Genomic DNA, 19,736 nt, shown 5'->3' with positions numbered 1-19,736 from the left:
TAACTTCAGGGAATACGGTGTTACTGCTAAACACTGACCAAAGATTTCTTCAAACCTTAAGAAGTCTGAGGGAACCCAGATGAAAACAATATTTGGGCTATAAGAAGAAAGGAAAACAAAAAAAGGATAACTACATCACCAGAACGGATCATCACCCCTGACCTCTGAATCAAAGAGAAGGTCAGGTGACTTATCAGAAGCACCAGGAACAAACAGTCTGTGAATCCCTCACAGTGAAGATAATCAGCGGTTGCAACCAGGACAGATTAAGGTACCTCTACACTAATTTGCACTACGTTTTTTAAAACACGCAAACTGAACTTTAAAGACATCAAGGTATTCATCTGTTAAATTAACCATTTCCATTAACCACGATTGCTTTGGCACCTAAATCAGAATATTGGCTGTTTTTTGCCTTTTTAACTATCCAGCACACCTGAGCCAATTATATGTCCAAGGAAAGTAACTGTGTAACTTTATAACTGAATTTGTTACTGAAGAACTGTAAAGCTATTAGGATTGATACATTTGTGCCTTTTAAATATTTAATTCACCATTTATCTTAGAAATTTGTTGCTTGCCATATGTTATCTATAGAATTAATTCCTTTATACCTTAAATTCTAGGATTATATGGTTCTAGTCTGTTTTTATAAGTGTTGTATAAGGGAGACGTCCCTTTATTAATTAGGAAAAGCATTTGCTGTTGTTTTTATGTGTTATAAGAATTTTTAAATAAAATAGATTGTATAAAACATAAATTAGATTGGTATCATCATTTCCTAGCTTTTTTTAGCGCTGCTAAATAAACCCCATTTTTTCTTCCCAACAGTAATTACTCAAGCCGTGGACTCACCATATCTTAGGAAATAAAAACATAATTTATGCTTACCTGATAAATTTCTTTCTTTCCGTATATGGTGAGTCCACGGCCCCACCCTTTATTTTAAGACGGTTGTTCTTTTTACTATATAACCTCAGGCACCTCTACACCTTGTGTTACTCCTTTTTCTCAATTTCCATTTGGTCGAATGACTGGGGGTTGTGGGTAAGGGAGTGATACTTAGCAGTTTAACTGTGGTGCTCTTTGCCTCCCCCTGCTGGCCAGGAGTGATATTCCCAACAGTAATTACTCAAGCCGTGGACTCGCCATATCTGGAAAGAAAGAAATTTATCAGGTAAGTATAAATTTTTATATATATATATATATATATATATATATATATATATATATATATATATATATATATATATATAACATAAACATACGTATACACATAAGACAAATATATATAAGTGCATTGGAGCCCTTTGCCATTAAGTAGATGAAACATGGAAAAGCATATTTATGCAATATTAATTTTTAATAAAGTGTTATACTGCATCAATATTTAGTAGAGCCTCCTTTAGCAGGAAAAACAGCCTCTAGACGCTTCCTATAGCCTGTAATGAGTGTCTGGATTCTGGATGAAGATATTTTGGACCATTCCTCCTTGCAAAACATCTCCAGTTCAGTTAGGTTTGATGGTTGCTGAGCATGGACATCCCGCTTCAAATCACCCCACAGATTTTCAATGATATTCAGTACTGGGGACTGGGATGGCCATTCCAGAACATTGTACTTGTTTCTCTGCATAAATGCCAGAGTAGATTTTGAGCAGTGTTTTGGGTCTTGTCTTGTTGAAATATCCAGCTCCGGTGTAACTTAAAACTTTGAGACTGATTTCTAAACATTATTCTCAAGTATCTGCTGATATTGAGTGGAATCCATGCGACCCTCAACTTAAAACAAGATTCCCAGTACCGGCACACGCCACACACCCCCACAGCATGATGGACCATCCACCAAATTTTACTGTGGCTGGCAAGTGTTTGTCTTGGAATGATGTGTTCTTTTGCCGCCATGCATAACGCCCCTTGTTATGACCAAATAACTCAATCTTTGTTTCATCAGTCCACAGCACCTTCCAAAATGAAGCTGACTTGTCCAAATGTGCATTTGCATACCTCAAGCGACTCTGTCTGTGGCGTGTGTGCAGAAAAGGCTTCTTCCGCATCACTCTCCCATATGCTGAATTGTTGAACGATGCACAGTGACACCATCTGCAGCAAGATTATGTTGTATGTCTTTGGAGGTGGTCTGTGGGCTGTTTTTGACCGTTCTCGCCATCCTTTGCCTCTCCGATATTTTACTTCTGGCCTTAACAAGAACTGTGCCTGTGGTCTTACATTTTCTCACTATGTTCCTCACAGTGGACACTGACAGCTTAAATCTCAGCAATAGCTTTTTGTAGCCTTCCCCTAAACCATAATGTTGAACAATCTTTGTTTTAAGGTCATTTGAGAGTTGTTTTGAGGCCCCCATGTTGCTACTCTTCAGAGGAGAGTCAAAGAGAACAACAACTTGCAATTCGCCACCTTAAATACCTTTTCTCATGATTGGATGCACCTGTCTTTGAAGTTCAAGGCTTAATGGGCTCACCAAACCAATTGTGTGTTCCAATTAATCAGTGCTAGGTAGTTACAGGTATTCAAATCAACAAAATGACAAGGGTGCCCAAATTTATGCACCTGTCTAATTTCGTTTTGATGCATATTGCACATTTTTTGTTAATCAAATAAACCTAATTTCACTACTGAAATATTAGTGTCCTTCAGTTATTTAATAGATCAAAATTAAATTGCTGACCAAACACCCAATTGTTTATAAATGAAAATCATGGAAATTTTCAGGAGTGCCTAAACGTTTGCATGCGACTGTATATGTGTGTGTGTGTATGTGTGTATATATATATATATATATATATATATATATATATATATATATATATATATATATATATATATATATATATATATATATATATATATATATATATATATATATATACAAAACACGGAAGGGGACTGTACTCTCATATCGGACCGGGTACACATCCCATGACCCTGCAACATGCTCAGCCCTGGGTGCTCACCTGCACTCATAGGAAACTGTGCTGTCCCCAGAGTCACAGGCAGTTAACCCCAGACAGGTCTGGGTGCAAGAACCATAGGGGAAATTACAAAACAAATTAATACAACACACATAGAAAGTCCAGCACTCACTTTCAAGCTCTCAGCAGCTAAGATTTAAAAGCAAAAATGGAAAGGTTAGTTACTGCATCTGTCCAAATAGGACAAGCCCATGTACCACGTCAAGGTCGTTTCAAATACCTAGGACCCTAAAACAGCCACGCAATGCAAGCTCTCAAATTCAAACAAACTGGGAACAAGGGAAGGGTGCACAGGCTTATGTAATCACCATAGACATATACAAAACACAGAAGGGGACTGCAGCCTCAAGCCGGACCAGGTACACATCCCATGACCCTGCAACATGTTCTGCTCAGCCCTGGGTGCTCACCGGCACTCACAGGAAGCTGTGCTGTCCCCAGAGTCGCAGGCAGTTAACCCCAGACAGTTCTGGGTGCAAGAACCATAGGGTTAACGGCCTGTGACTCTGGGGACAGTACCCGGTCCGGTATGAGAGTGCAGTCCCCTTCCGTGTTTTGTATATGTCTAGGGTGATTACATAAGCCTGTGCACCCTTCCCTTGTTCCCAGTTTGTTTGGATTTGAGAGCTTGCATTGTATGGCTGTTTTAGGGTCCCAGGTATTGGAAAGGACCTTGACGTGGTACCTGGGCTTGTCCCATTTGGCCAGATGCGGTAACTGACCATTCCATTTTTGCTTTTAAATCTTAGCTGAGAGCTTGTAAGTGAGTGCTAGACTTTCTCTGTGTGTTTATACAGTGTGTGTGTGTGTATGTGTGTATATATATATATATATATATATATATATATATATATATATGTATATGTGTGTGTGTGTGTATGTATGTGTATATATGTATATGTGTGTATATATATATATATATATATATATATATATATATACAAAAAAATCATACAGATTGAGAAATATTTATGAATAAATAGAACACATTCTAGTGCAGAACATCGGAATGTGAAATATTAATATTTTCATGTTGGGTTAGAGCAATTAAGAATATGCGATCGTGTTTGCGCGATAGTGAGATGTTGGGTATTCCCCACACAATTTTTCTTCCATTGACTTCTATGTGGGAATAAGGGAAAACGCACGTGATATTCTAACTTCGGATTTTTGTTCTTGTTGGGTTACCACAAAAGCAAAACGTTTACTTTCAACTCTTAAAACGAGCGCAAAAATCTTTCCTCTAGCGCAGTTAACGCTCAAGCGGGAGCGTTAATTTGCGTTCCACTCGTAATGTGGCCCTTAATGGAGTGGAAATAATTTGGGCCATACACTATATAGTTTATACAAATGACATCAAGATAATATTTACTTGTATGCGGTTAAATACTTTAATTTTATAGCATCTATTGGTTGTATTTTCTTTGCTTTCAATGTATTTAAATCTACATAATTATTGCTTAATATAAAATGTTCCCTTTCCATTTAATTTTGAGCTTCTAAAAGTGCATAATTTCATATACATTTTTTTTTTATGTTTTATACTGAATTTTTATGGTTTGGATTGTTCTCTTTTATTTTAGAGAACACAACTGGTTAATTGTAAAGAGTAACATTCAAAGATGGTTGCATGCCTCATACTAATGACCTTTTTTTTAAAATTAACATTTTAAAATGCAGACCAGTTCTTTAACTTACAACGGAGACTTTGATAGGTGGAAAAAAGAGGGCATACACAACCTCTGCATTGTGCTGTAGCAGTTAAACAAATGTCTTTTGATAGGCTGGGGAGAGTACAAAACATCATTAAACTGTATGCTTGCATGTGATTCTAATCAAGTCATTAACACATGGTGATTGTGCAATGTCTACAGGTGTTGTTGCAGTCCTATTCTGTGGAATAACTCAGGCACACTATACCTATAACAACTTGTCCACAGAATCCCAGCAACGGACAAAGCAGGTAAAGCAAACAAATGTTATAAGCTATATCTTCTTTTGCATCTGACCCACAAAATGAAGTGTTAATGTAATGATCTTGAAACACTTAAAATATTGTATTTTTGTGTTCTCATTTACTTGACCTTAAAAACTAGCACTTCCATTTCTGAGGCACTTAAAGGGACAAACTTTCTAATATGCCAGAGTGTTTTATTATTTCACTATTGTTTGCATTTAAACACATGGTAAAGTCAGCTACAGAGCACCAATACACTACTGGGACCTATATGATTACATCTAGTGAGCCTATGACAAAGAGGCATATGTGCATAGCCACCAATGCCCACCTAGCTCCCATTAGTGCATTGCTGCTCTGGAGCTGACTTGCAGATGTTAAACACATTGTTTTTTTAAAACATGCTAGAGTACTTTCTTTTTACACTTTTAAGTAATGATTACATTTTTAAAACCAGGAGCTGAATATTGGGTATGTGCATTTGTGCTTCTATCTATCTTTCTACTATTGTCTATCTATAATTCATTAATTCACATTGATCACATTAATTTATCATACTGTGGGTGTTGCTGTTCAGTAGAAATGTTGAAAAATCGACACAAAACCACATGAATTAAACATAACATTTTTATTTCCTAGGATGGTGAGAGTCCACAAGATCATCATATGTGGTATTACAATCCTGCCAACTAAAAGGAGACAAAAACACTTCTACATATCAGAGTTTAATCCCTCACACTCTTCTGAAATACCTCAGTCCAATTTTTGCCTCCAAGATAGAGTGAGGTGAATTCTGAAGTGCTTATCTACACAACATTGAAACAATTAGAGACCCAGTTGCCCCCTCAGAGTGCCTATGAAGGAAAGAGGGGAAGACGGGCGTTTTAGTCAAGCAGTGAAAGTCTCCCAGTGTGGAGATGTCACGATCCTTCTTGGTGAAATGTGGATTTATTTGTCAATCACCTGGTCTAGAAGGCCACTAATTGCAGCTGCACACCACACTTCTGTAATTCCGGAAGTGAATGGGGTTAATCATTACCCTTCCAGCTGACACCTTCCAGCCCCGAAATCCATACCTGATCTTTTCTAAACAACTGTCTTCCCTCCCTTTTTAATTAATTAATACATTATTCCCCCCCCCCCCTTACTCTCCCACCTCATTGTTCCCTCCTAAACAGCTTTCTAACCCTCCCCCTCTAACTAGTGTCTGCTACTTAGGTACTGGCAGCTGTCTGCCAGTACCCAATTTTTTATATATTTTTTTATATATTTTTTACTCTTGTTTATTCATAAGATTAAAAATGTTCTGTAATATAGTGTTGTAGTTATGTCCATTAGGCTTAAGGGGTTAAAATAGCCAAGGACTGCTAACCCCTTTAATTTATGATTTGTAATGCAGCAGTGGAGATGACCCGCATTAGTGCTGCTCTGGTTGTTTTGGCAAAGCGAGCTTTATGGCTTATATACTTATCTGCCGACCTGGGGCAAGATTACATATGCGGCGTCACCCGCAAAAGTCAGCAATGCCGTTTCTTTTCACGCGGTTTTGTTATCGCATATACAGCGCTGCATATGAATGTGGCGCATATATTTCACACGTCGGCCGCAATTTTTACTCCCATAAAGCTAACATAGAACCCGCGTTGCAAATCGGTATCACCTATTCAGCGCAAGGACTTTTGCGGCGAAAATGGAGAAATTTTACTCCATTTTCACCTCCAGGCACAGCAAGACTTGCACTGAGTATGTGAGCACCGTAACCCCCTGAAAATAGTAACTAACACCTAACGCATGCGCAATATCTATCTACCTCCTGAAAATAACTAACCCGTAACGCATGCACAATATTTATCTACCTGTCAACCGCCAACCCCCACCGCAATAACTAATAAACTATATTAACCCCTAATCCGCCAACTCCCACATTGCAAAACATCTAACCTATTAACCCCTAGCCTGCCAACCCCACACGCTATATACCTTAATAAATTATTAACCCATAATCTGTCATTAACCCATCACAACAAACCTAATAAATTAACCCCTAATCCGCCAAACCCCCACAACGCAAATAACTAAATTACTAAACCCCCTAACCTAACACCCATAACCTAACACCCCCTAAATTAACCCCAATTACCTAAATTAAAAAATACTAAATTTACATTCAATTAAAATAGCTAACATTACTTAAAAATAAACAAAAACTAAGATTAAATTAATCTAAGATTACAAAAATAAAAAATGCTAACATTACATAAAATAATAACCCACATCGCAAAGTACCTATTAAAACTATTAACCCCTAATCCGCCATTAACCCACATCGCAACAAACCTTATAAATCTATGAACCCCTAATCCGCCAAACCCACACAGCACAATAATCCTAATAATCGTAGAGGATCTCCACGCTCCATGGCTTCGCCGTCACCGGTCTTCAGTTCCGCCCTCCACTCCCCACCGGCTTGTTCCTGGAAGATAGAAGATATCGCTGCTTGGAAGAATACTTCAGAGCCGGACTTCAGGAACCATGAGTTCCTATCTGGGGGTTAGATTTAGGCTTTTTTTTTTATTATTATTATTTTTTATTTTTTTTAGATTAAGATTTTAATGGGCCTTTGATAAAGAGCTAAATGCCTTTTTAAGGGCAATGCCCATACAAATGCCTCTTTAGAGCAATGGGTATTTTAGGATTTTTTAGTGTTAGTTTTTTTTATTTTGGGGGTTTTGTGTGGGGGGGGGTTCACTGTTAGAAGGGGGACTTTAAAAAGTATTTTTTAAGGTAAAAGATGTTTAACTTAGGGCAATGCCCTGCAAAAGGCCCTTTTAAGGGCTATTGGTAGTTTATCATTTAGATTAGGGTGTGTTTTTATTTTGGGGGGCTTTTTTATTTTCATATGGATTGGGTTTAATTTTTTTATTTTTGATAATTTGGTTTATTATTTTATGTAATGTTAGACTTTTTTTTATTTTTTGTAATCTGAGATTAATTTAATCTTAGTTTTTTTTTATTTTTAAGTAATGTTAGGTTTTATTTTAATTGTTAGTAATTTAAGATGTGGGTTAATGGCAGATTAGGGGTTAATAGTTTGAATAGTACTTTGCGGTGGGGTCTGTTAATGGCAGATTAGGGGTTAATAGTTTGAATAGGGACTTTGCGATGTGGGTGAATAGCGGATTAGGGGTGAATACATTTGCTAGGTAGTTTGCGATGTTGAAGTTTGGCGGATTTAGGGGTTAATACTTTTATTAGGTAGATCGCAATGTTGGTGAATCGTGGATTAGGGGTTAATAGTTTAGTTAGGCATATTGCGTTGTGGGGGGGTTGTTGGTTTAGGGGTTAATACTTTTATTTTCAGTTCCGATGTGGGTTTGATAGGGTATAAAGGGGTTTTACGCGTCGGGTTTATTTTTTGGGAGGTGTGTTAGACTTTTACAGGAGATTTTGATTTATTTTTTTTTTTTTTAGGCGCCGGCAGTTTCTTAAGTGCCGTAAGTCACTGGGCGAGTCCAGAAATTTGTATTTACGCACATTTCTGGACATCGCTAGTTTATTCGACTTAAGGCACTTTATGAACTGCCTGAGCGGTATATGTGATACCCCGATGTGCGAGGTCAAATTACGGGTGGCGTGGGTTTCAGCAGTTATGCTAAAGCTTGCACCGCATATGTAATGTCGCCCATAGTTTCTAAAGGCAGATTGTTATCGCTCTACTTTCAGAGCAAAATATTTGTCCCAGGACTAGATGCAATTATGGCTACAGTCACTGGTAGTAAGGGCCCTTTCTTTCCTCAAAACAAAAATCTTAGGGTAAATCTAGGCCTTGAGGATGTTTTTCATCAAAAATAAAACATTTTTACCTAATGATCAGGATCGCCCAAGTCTTCTTGGAAGCCCAGCTCTTCCTAGAGCATGCAAGCCAACCTCCATGTCCTTAATGAAGGTGTAGCCCCCACTCCAGAAAATTTTCTTGTAGTGAATCTGTTTTGGGAGGCTTGGAAGAGGTCAGTTGCAGATCTTTGGGTGTTGGCTATCATTTATCAGGGTGCAAAATAAGCTTTCAATCCAAACCTTCCTGACTTGTGCGCCAGATTTGGACTCAATGGGATTTATTGTTCCAGTTCTCATCACTTAATCACTGGTTCTATTCTAACCTCCTCATAGTACAAAGAGGGTATTTTTTGTCCTATGCTGGTTCTCAGAACCTTGAAGATGGAGACTATTTGCACTTTTTCCTTTAGTGCAGAAGGGTCAGTTTATGTCTACAATCAACCTGAAAGATGCTTATTTTCATATTCCCATTCGCAGGGATCATGTGCAGTATATTTAGATTTGCCTTCCTAAAGATAGATTACCAGTTTTGGTTCTGTCATTTGGTCTTGCAACAGCCCTAAAGGTATTAAAAAGGCTCTAGGTGCCTTGTTCAACATAGTGACAGATCATGGCATCTCAGTAGCATTTTATCTAAACAACATTCTGGTGCAAGCACCCTCTATTCAGCTCACTGGGAACCTCCTACATGCTGTTCTTCAACTGTTTCACAGTCATGGTTGTTACTTCAACCTGTCTAAGAGAGGAAACACGAGTTTGAAGTGTTAAGGAGCTAACAGAACAACACAGAGTCAAATTTTAACAGTATTATGCTTGACTTAAGCACACTCCACTGCCTTCCATAGCTCAATGCATGGAAGTTGATGGCCTCATGGTGGCTGCTTCAGGTGCAATTCCCATTACCAGATTTCTTCTCTGGCCTCTGCAGTTGTCGATGTTCCAACAGTAGAATGGAGATCATGAGGTCCTGTCTCTTACTAGATCAGGAGACAAGATGGCCTCTGGTATGGTGGCAGATCCACCAAGTCCTTGTACAGGGGGTAATTCCCTAGGTCACTCTGCATGTTGATAATGACAGACACCAACCTAAAGGGTTGGGAAACAGTCTGGGGTTTTACTGAAAGCACAGGGAGTTTGGTCTCCTATTGAGGTGAGGTGACCAATAAACATTCTAGAACTCTGCACATTATTTAGAGCCCTACAGAGTTGGCCGAGAACAAGGCGAGAATCTCATGATTTCAGTGGCAAAGTTGTCTGATCTCAGCCATTCACATCCCAGGAGTGAAGAATTGGGAGATGGACTTTCTCATTCATCAGGTTTTTCACCTGGGAGAGTGGGCTTTAAACCAGGGGGTATTTGACCAGATAGTGTGAGATTTTGGGATTTGACAGATAGATCTGATGGCCTCTCACTTGAGTCACATGCTGCTTCATTTTTGTCTTAGGATCCTCAGGCAAATCTAATAGTGGTTCCCTGGTCTTTCATCCATTAGTGATGTTATCCAGGGTGATACATAGAATCAAACAAGAACGAGCTTCAGCGATTCCGATTGCTCCAGCTTGGCCTTGTAGGACTTTTTATACAGACCTGATTCAAATGTTATCTTGATGCTTTTGTGGCTTCCTCCCAGAAAGGAACTTCTTCCTCAAGGTCCAATCTTTCATCAAACTGAATTTGAGAGCTTGTCTATAAGGGGTTTGTCAGATAAGGAAATTGATATCTTAATTTAGACCCTGTTCACGGTGGTCTTGTGGACTTCACTGCTTGGGTATAAAATCACAAATCTTAGAAGTAAAACTAAATCTATGCTTACCTGAAATTAATTTATTTCATTATGGTGAGAGACCACAAGACCAGAGCTTGTTTTTCTATACAGCTGGCAGCAGAACTTGTTTTGCTTTTCATTTGCCCTGCATTGTCCTTTCCTGCTTTTCTTGTTTGCTCTTCTTCTTCTCTACTTCTGGGAGAGATTAAAGTTCATATTGGGGTGTTTTTTTTTTTTGCCTCTTAGTGGACTGTAGTGTAACCCCACATAGAATGATCTCATTGATTCTCATCATCATGAAGGAAATTAATATATCATGTCATCATAAATGTAATTTTGTCGTGTGTGTATGTATGTATATATGTATATATAGATAGTATTTCCTGTAAATGATAGAAATGTTTTGAAGAAAGAAGAATCCAGTAAGTGACTTCACACACAGACTGACTTTTATTTTTTGAAATAAATGACAGTGGCACAGCTTTTATCATCAGCATTGTGAACAAAGAAAGTGTTGCTTGTTTTTCAATTTTTGTTTTTTGTTTTGTTTCCCTCTAGCTATTTGAACTGCTAAACTTCTTGGCAGAAAACTTCATCTTTTCCTACATGGGGCTGGCACTGTTCACATTTCAGAATCATATATTTAACCCAATGTTCATATTTGGAGCTTTTGTATCCTTTTTTTTTAGTTATATTTTTATATACGTGTGTGTGTAAATAAATAAATATATATGTGTGTGTGTGTGTGTGTGTGTATTTATATGTGTATATATGTGTCTCAGTTGTTTTAATGAGCTTAGAGTGTTGAAATCATTCAGGCTCCTAAATGTCTAGTTAGTATGTACAACACCTATGTTTACCTTGTGTTTCCAATGTGCCCTTTCTTTAACTTTCACACTCAGCTTGCAGTTTTCCTTGGAAGAGCTGCTAATATTTATCCACTTTCCTTTCTACTTAATCTGGGTAGAAGAAACAAGATTGGGTCAAATTTCCAGCACATGATGATGTTTGCAGGTATGAGCCCTTTTATAGGTCAGATTTGTATTATGTTACGTACAACAGGGATAATCATTTCAACATTGAATTCCAAGTAAAAGTTTTATTTATGCAGTTTTTTGCAATGCCAGCTTTTCCTGTGTTGTTTTTTTCCACCTGCCCTTCGATACACTGGAGTGAATGATCAGCTTTCAAGAGGATGTGGCCCTTTATTGCAGAACAATGCAAAATGTCTAGCAAATTCTTGTTTTAAATGCTTTAATAACATTTATTTCAGTGAATAGTTTTTAATGCATAATTAAAAATGACTTTAAAGGGACAGTTTACCAAAAATAATATGGTTTCCAATGATCCATTTTACCTGCTGGAGTTTAGAAGTGGCTCCTTTATCCTCATTTCAGCATTTGAAATAGCTGATTTAGCCTCAAGAATACCTACCTATTATGGAAGTTTCTGTACTTAAAGGGGCAGTCTACTCCAAAACGGTGATTGTTTAAAAAGATTGATAATCCCTCTATTACCCATTCCCCCGGTTTTGTATATCACAGTTATAGTATACTTTTTACCTCTGATTACTTTGTATCTAAGCCTCTGCAGTCTGACCCCCTTATCTCAGTGCTGTTTATGACTTGCATTTTAGCCAATCAGTGCGGTCTCATTTTTAACTCCACAGGAGTGAGCACAGTGTTATCTATATGGTACACATTAACTATGTCTGTCTTGCTGTGAAAAGCTAATAAAATGGACTGAGATAAAGGCAGGCCTGCAGGGGCATAAAAACAGACACACATTTACAGTTATAGATGTTATAATGTACATTGATTTAACAATATTGGTTATGCAAAGCTGGGGAATGGGTAGAAATTTCTGTCTATCTTTTTAAACAAACATTTTTGAGTAGGCTGTCCCTTTATGTCTAGGCTATTGACATGCTGTGTAAAAACAGCCAGCAGAAGAAATTGCACTTCCAGTGGGGTGTAGAATAGATAACAGAGAAAACATTGGAAAATTTAAATTTTATTAAAGTATCAAGCTTTGATTTACAGACAAATATAAGGTGTGTGTGTACACAAAGTGATAAAATATTGAGGTAAATTTTTGCCTGCAAGCTCCACCCATTTTAATAGGCTCTGGTTTCAAAACACAAAACCAGTTATTAAATATACTTTCTTTCATGTAATTAGCAAGAGTCCATGAGCTAGTGACGTATGGGATATACATTCCTACCAGGAGGGGCAAAGTTTCCCAAACCTCAAAATGCCTATAAATACACCCCTCACCACACCCACAATTCAGTTTTACAAACTTTGCCTCCGATGGAGGTGGTGAAGTAAGTTTGTGCTAGATTCTACGTTGATATGCGCTCCGCAGCAAGTTGGAGCCCGGTTTTCCTCTCAGCGTGCAGTGAATGTCAGAGGGATGTGAAGAGAGTATTGCCTATTTGAATGCAGTGATCTCCTTCTACGGGGTCTATTTCATAGGTTCTCTGTTATCGGTCGTAGAGATTCATCTCTTACCTCCCTTTTCAGATCGACGATATACTCTTATATATACCATTACTTCTGCTGATTCTCGTTTCAGTACTGGTTTGGCTTTCTACAAACATGTAGATGAGTGTCCTGGGGTAAGTCAATCTTATTTTCTGTGACACTCTAAGCTATGGTTGGGCACTTTGTTTATAAAGTTCTAAATATATGTATTCAAACATTTATTTGCCTTGACTCAGAATGTTCAACTTTCCTTATTTTTCAGACAGTCAGTTTCATATTTGGGATAATGCATTTGAATTAATCATTTTTTTCTTACCTTCAAAAATTTGACTCTTTTTTTTCCCTGTGGGCTGTTAGGCTCGCGGGGGCTGAAAATGCTTCATTTTATTGCGTCATTCTTGGCGCGGACTTTTTTGGCGCAAAAATTCTTTTCCGTTTCCGGCGTCATACGTGTCGCCGGAAGTTGCGTCATTTTTTTGACGTTATTTTGCGCCAAAGATGTCGGCGTTCCGGATGTGGCGTCATTTTGGCGCCAAAAGCATTTAGGCGCCAAATAATGTGGGCGTCTGATTTGGCGCTAAAAAATATGGGCGTCGCTTTTATCTCCACATTATTTAAGTCTCATTTTTTATTGCTTCTGGTTGCTAGAAGCTTGTTCTTTGGCATTCTTTCCCATTCCTGAAACTGTCATTTAAGGAATTTGATCAATTTTGCTTTATATGTTGTTTTTTCTCTTACATATTGCAAGATGTCTCACGTTGCATCTGAGTCAGAAGATACTACAGGAAAATCGCTGTCTAGTGCTGGATCTACCAAAGCTAAGTGTATCTGCTGTAAACTTTTGGTAGCTATTCCTCGGGCTGTTGTTTGTATTGATTGTCATGACAAACTTGTTAAAGCAGATAATATTTCCTTTAGTAATGTACCATTGCCTGTTGCAGTTCCCTCAACATCTAAGGTGCAGAATGTTCCTGATAACATAAGAGATTTTGTTTCTGAATCCATAAAGAAGGCTATGTCTGTTATTTCTCCTTCTAGTAAACATAAAAAATCTTTTAAAACTTCTCTCCCTACAGATGAATTTTTAAATGAACATCATCATTCTGATTCTGATGACTCTTCTGGTTCAGAGGATTCTGTCTCAGAGGTTGATGCTGATAAATCTTCATATTTATTTAAAATGGAATTTATTCGTTCTTTACTTAAAGAAGTACTAATTGCTTTAGAAATAGAGGATTCTGGTCCTCTTGATACTAATTCTAAACGTTTGGATAAGGTATTTAAAGCTCCTGTGGTTATTCTAGAAGTTTTTCCTGTTCCTAATGCTATTTCTGCAGTAATTTCCAAAGAATGGGATAAATTGGGTAATTCATTTACTCCTTCTAAACGTTTCAAGCAATTATATCCTGTGCCGTCTGACAGATTAGAATTTTGGGACAAAATCCCTAAAGTTGATGGGGCTATTTCTACCCTTGCTAAACGTACTACTATTCCTACGTCAGATGGTACTTCGTTTAAGGATCCTTTAGATAGGAAAATTGAATCCTTTCTAAGAAAAGCTTATCTGTGTTCAGGTAATCTTCTTAGACCTGCTATATCTTTGGCTGATGTTGCTGCAGCTTCAACTTTTTGGTTGGAAACTTTAGCGCAACAAGTAACACATCATGATTCTCATGATATTATTATTCTTCTTCAGCATGCTAATAATTTTATCTGTGATGCCATTTTTGATATTATCAGAGTTGATGTCAGGTTTATGTCTCTAGCTATTTTAGCTAGAAGAGCTTTATGGCTTAAAACTTGGAATGCTGATATGGCTTCTAAATCAACTCTACTTTCTATTTCTTTCCAGGGTAACAAATTATTTGGTTCTCAGTTGGATTCTATTATTTCAACTGTTACTGGTGGGAAAGGAACTTTTTTACCACAGGATAAAAAATCTAAAGGTAAAAACAGGGCTAATAATTGTTTTCGTTTCAACAAAGAACAAAAGCCTGATCCTTCATCCTCAGGAGCAGTTTCAGTTTGGAAACCATCTCCAGTCTGGAATAAATCCAAGCCAGCTAGAAAGGCAAAGCCTGCTTCTAAGTCCACATGAAGGTGCGGCCCTCATTCCAGCTCAGCTGGTAGGGGGCAGGTTACGTTTTTTCAAGGAAATTTGGATCAATTCTGTTCACAATCTTTGGATTCAGAACATTGTTTGAGAAGGGTACAGAATTGGTTTCAAGATGAGACCTCCTGCAAAGAGATTTTTTCTTTCCCGTGTCCCAGTAAATCCAGTAAAAGCTCAAGCATTTCTGAATTGTGTTTCAGATCTAGAGTTGACTGGAGTAATTATGCCAGTTCCAGTTCCGGAACAGGGGATGGGGTTTTATTCAAATCTCTTCATTGTACCAAAGAAGGAGAATTCCTTCAGACCAGTTCTGGATCTAAAAATATTGAATCGTTATGTAAGAATACCAACGTTCAAGATGGTAACTGTAAGGACTATCTTGCCTTTTGTTCAGCAAGGGAATTATATGTCCACAATAGATTTACAGGATGCATATCTGCATATTCCGATTCATCCAGATCATTATCAGTTCCTGAGATTCTCTTTTCTGGACAAGCATTACCAGTTTGTGGCTCTGCCGTTTGGCCTAGCTACAGCTCCAAGAATTTTTACAAAGGTTCTCGGTGCCCTTCTGTCTGTAATCAGAGAACAGGGTATTGTGGTATTTCCTTATTTGGACGATATCTTGGTACTTGCTCAGTCTTTACATTTAGCAGAATCTCATACGAATCGACTTGTGTTGTTTCTTCAAGATCATGGTTGGAGGATCAATTTACCAAAAAGTTCTTTGATTCCTCAGACAAGGGTAACCTTTCTGGGTTTCCAGATGGATTCAGTGTTCATGACTCTGTCTTTAACAGACAAGAGACGTCTAAAATTAATTACAGCTTGTCGAAACCTTCAGTCACAATCATTCCCTTCGGTAGCCTTATGCATGGAAATTCTAGGTCTTATGACTGCTGCATCGGACGCGATCCCCTTTGCTCGTTTTCACATGCGACCTCTTCAGCTCTGTATGCTGAATCAATGGTGCAAGGATTACACAAAGATATCTCAATTAATATCTTTAAAACCGATTGTTCGACACTCTCTAACGTGGTGGACAGATCACCATCGTTTAATTCAGGGGGCTTCTTTTGTGCTTCCGACCTGGACTGTAATTTCAACAGATGCAAGTCTCACAGGTTGGGGAGCTGTGTGGGGATCTCTGACAGCACAAGGGGTTTGGGAATCTCAGGAGGTGAGATTACTGATCAATATTTTAGAACTCCGTGCAATTTTCAGAGCTCTTCAGTTTTGGCCTCTTCTGAAGAGAGAATCGTTCATTTGTTTTCAGACAGACAATGTCACAACTGTGGCATACATCAATCATCAAGGAGGGACTCACAGTCCTCTGGCTATGAAAGAAGTATCTCGAATTTTGGTTTGGGCGGAATCCAGCTCCTGTCTAATCTCTGCGGTTCATATCCCAGGTATAGACAATTGGGAAGCGGATTATCTCAGTCGCCAAACGTTGCATCCGGGCGAATGGTCTCTTCACCCAGAGGTATTTCTTCAGATTGTTCAAATGTGGGAACTTCCAGAAATAGATCTGATGGCGTCTCATCTAAACAAGAAACTTCCCAGGTATCTGTCCAGATTCCGGGATCCTCAGGCGGAGGCAGTGGATGCATTATCACTTCCTTGGAAGTATCATCCTGCCTATATCTTTCCGCCTCTAGTTCTTCTTCCAAGAGTAATCTCCAAGATTCTGAAGGAATGCTCGTTTGTTCTGCTGGTAGCTCCGGCATGGTCTCACAGGTTTTGGTATGCGGATCTTGTCCGGATGGCCTATTGCCAACCGTGGACTCTTCCGTTAAGACCAGACCTTCTGTCTCAAGGTCCTTTTTTCCATCAGGATCTGAAATCCTTAAATTTAAAGGTATAGAGATTGAACGCTTGATTCTTGGTCACAGAGGTTTCTCTGACTCTGTGATTAATACTATGTTACAGGCTCGTAAATCTGTATCTAGAGAGATATATTATAGAGTCTGGAAGACTTATATTTCTTGGTGTCTTTCTCATCATTTTTCTTGGCATTCTTTTAGAATACCGAGAATATTACAGTTTCTTCAGGATGGTTTAGATAAGGGTTTGTCTGCAAGTTCCTTGAAAGGACAAATCTCTGCTCTTTCTGTTCTTTTTCACAGAAAGATTGCTATTCTTCCTGATATTCATTGTTTTGTACAAGCTTTGGTTCGTATAAAGCCTGTCATTAAGTCAATTTCTCCTCCTTGGAGTTTGAATTTGGTTCTGGGGGCTCTTCAAGCTCCTCCATTTGAACCTATGCATTCATTGGACATTAAATTACTTTCTTGGAAAGTTTTGTTCCTTTTGGCCATCTCTTCTGCCAGAAGAGTTTCTGAATTATCTGCTCTTTCTTGTGAGTCTCCTTTTCTGATTTTTCATCAGGATAAGGCGGTGTTGCGAACTTCTTTTGAATTTTTACCTAAAGTTGTGACTTCCAACAACATTAGTAGAGAAATTGTGGTTCCTTCATTATGTCCTAATCCTAAGAATTCTAAGGAGAAATCGTTGCATTCTTTGGATGTTGTTAGAGCTTTGAAATATTATGTTGAAGCTACTAAGTCTTTCCGAAAGACTTCTAGTCTATTTGTTATCTTTTCCGGTTCTAGAAAGGCCAGAAAACTTCTGCCATTTCTTTGGCATCTTGGTTGAAATCTTTAATTCATCTTGCCTATGTTGAGTCGGGTAAGACTCCGCCTCATAGGATTACAGCTCATTCTACTAGGTCAGTTTCTACTTCCTGGGCGTTTAGGAATGAAGCTTCGGTTGATCAGATTTGCAAAGCGGCAACTTGGTCCTCTTTGCATACTTTTACCAAATTCTACCATTTTGTTGTATTTTCTTCTTCTGAAGCAGTTTTTGGTAGAAAAGTACTTCAGGCAGCGGTTTCAGTTTGAATCTTCTGCTTATGTTTTTCATTAAACTTTATTTTGGGTGTGGATTATTTTCAGCAGGAATTGGCTGTCTTTATTTTGTCCCTCCCTCTCTAGTGACTCTTGCGTGGAAAGATCCACATCTTGGGTAGTCATTATCCCATACGTCACTAGCTCATGGACTCTTGCTAATTACATGAAAGAAAACATAATTTATGTAAGAACTTACCTGATAAATTCATTTCTTTCATATTAGCAAGAGTCCATGAGGCCCGCCCTTTTTTTGTGGTGGTTATGATTTTGTATAAAGCACAATTATTCCAATTCCTTATTTTATATGCTTTCGCACTTTTTTATCACCCCACTTCTTGGCTATTCGTTAAACTGAATTGTGGGTGTGGTGAGGGGTGTATTTATAGGCATTTTGAGGTTTGGGAAACTTTGCCCCTCCTGGTAGGAATGTATATCCCATACGTCACTAGCTCATGGACTCTTGCTAATATGAAAGAAATGAATTTATCAGGTAAGTTCTTACATAAATTATGTTTTTTCTCATACATTTTATACTCTGCAGTTTGTAAACAATTTTACAGTATACTGTCCCTTTAATGTTAAAGGAGCATAAAACCCATTTTTTTTTCTTTCGTGATTCAGATAGGGCATACAATTTTAAACAACTTTCCAATTCTAATTTTCTTTTTCTTCTTTATTGGAAAGTGGGGTTTTAAGCTGAGGAGCGTGCATGTGACAGCACTATAGCTGCAGTTTTGCAAGAATGTTATACATTAGCAGGAGCACTAGATGGCAGCACTATTTTTTTGTCATGTAGTGCTCCAGACATTTGAACTCCAATTTATCTATTCTCTATTCAACAAAGAATAATATGATAACAAAGCAAATTTGATAATAGAAGTCAATTGGAAACTTTTATAAAATTGTACGGTCTGTCTGAATCATGAAAGACAAATGTTGGGGTTTCATGTCCCTTTTTTAAAGTCAATATTTTGTTTTTATCTAAATCTGTGTTCTATAAATTTCAACTTCTGTACTTTTGGTCACCATTTGACATATATGTTTATGTAGTTGACTTGAGGCACTGTTTGACTGTATTGAAGAATAACAAACATTCTCCTTTCATTTGTTTTTCTTTTTGGGCCTGCCAAATACAGGTATATGCCTGCTTACTATAAAGACTAAACAACTTTTATTATGAAATCCTTCAAAACTATAATATACTGTACCTGTTAATGGCGTATGTTACTAAGTATAAATTCACATTTATCCTTGATGTTGGCAAGAAAGCATTTTATTATATACACCTGGGTGTTCATTTATTTTGAACTTAGAGCTGCTCATTAGAGTAGCTGCTTTGTGAGCATTTACCATTCAGCTCAGCTACTTTTTGCCATATGCATGGTGAGAAAAAATCAGCAGCATCAGTGTTGAGTTCACCCTTTACTGTTTTTGCCAAAATCTCATAAGATTGTACCATGATCTTGTGAGATTTCATAGTAAACTGATGAAGGAAATACTTTGGCTGCACATGCTAGATGCACACTCCTTTGCACATCCTTGGACAAACCTCTTGATTCGTTGTGTAAAGTTCCTCTACAATGGGATGTGGTTATTGAGGACATTTTGAGGTAAAATGTCTTTTAACTAGAGATGTTCATCATGTCATATCAAACCTGCTTTTAACAGATATGCTA

General features: G+C 37.9%; 1 protein-coding gene across 1 annotated transcript in view; it reads left to right on the top strand.

The window, feature by feature from the left end:
• Positions 1 to 19,736, top strand: part of SLC9A6 (solute carrier family 9 member A6) — a 227,520-nt gene that overhangs the window by 164,487 nt on the left and 43,297 nt on the right. The window contains exons 9-11 of the mRNA XM_053699267.1: positions 4,867 to 4,955; positions 11,108 to 11,221; positions 11,452 to 11,563. Coding sequence (XP_053555242.1) covers positions 4,867 to 4,955; positions 11,108 to 11,221; positions 11,452 to 11,563 — 315 coding nt within the window. The remainder of the gene's footprint in view (positions 1 to 4,866; positions 4,956 to 11,107; positions 11,222 to 11,451; positions 11,564 to 19,736) is intronic.

The sequence above is a fragment of the Bombina bombina genome, chromosome 1, assembly GCF_027579735.1.
Source record: "Bombina bombina isolate aBomBom1 chromosome 1, aBomBom1.pri, whole genome shotgun sequence".
Taxonomy (NCBI): Eukaryota; Metazoa; Chordata; class Amphibia; order Anura; family Bombinatoridae; genus Bombina; species Bombina bombina.
The sequence above is the reverse complement of the archived record's forward strand: the minus strand, read 5'-3'. Positions and strand labels throughout refer to the sequence as shown.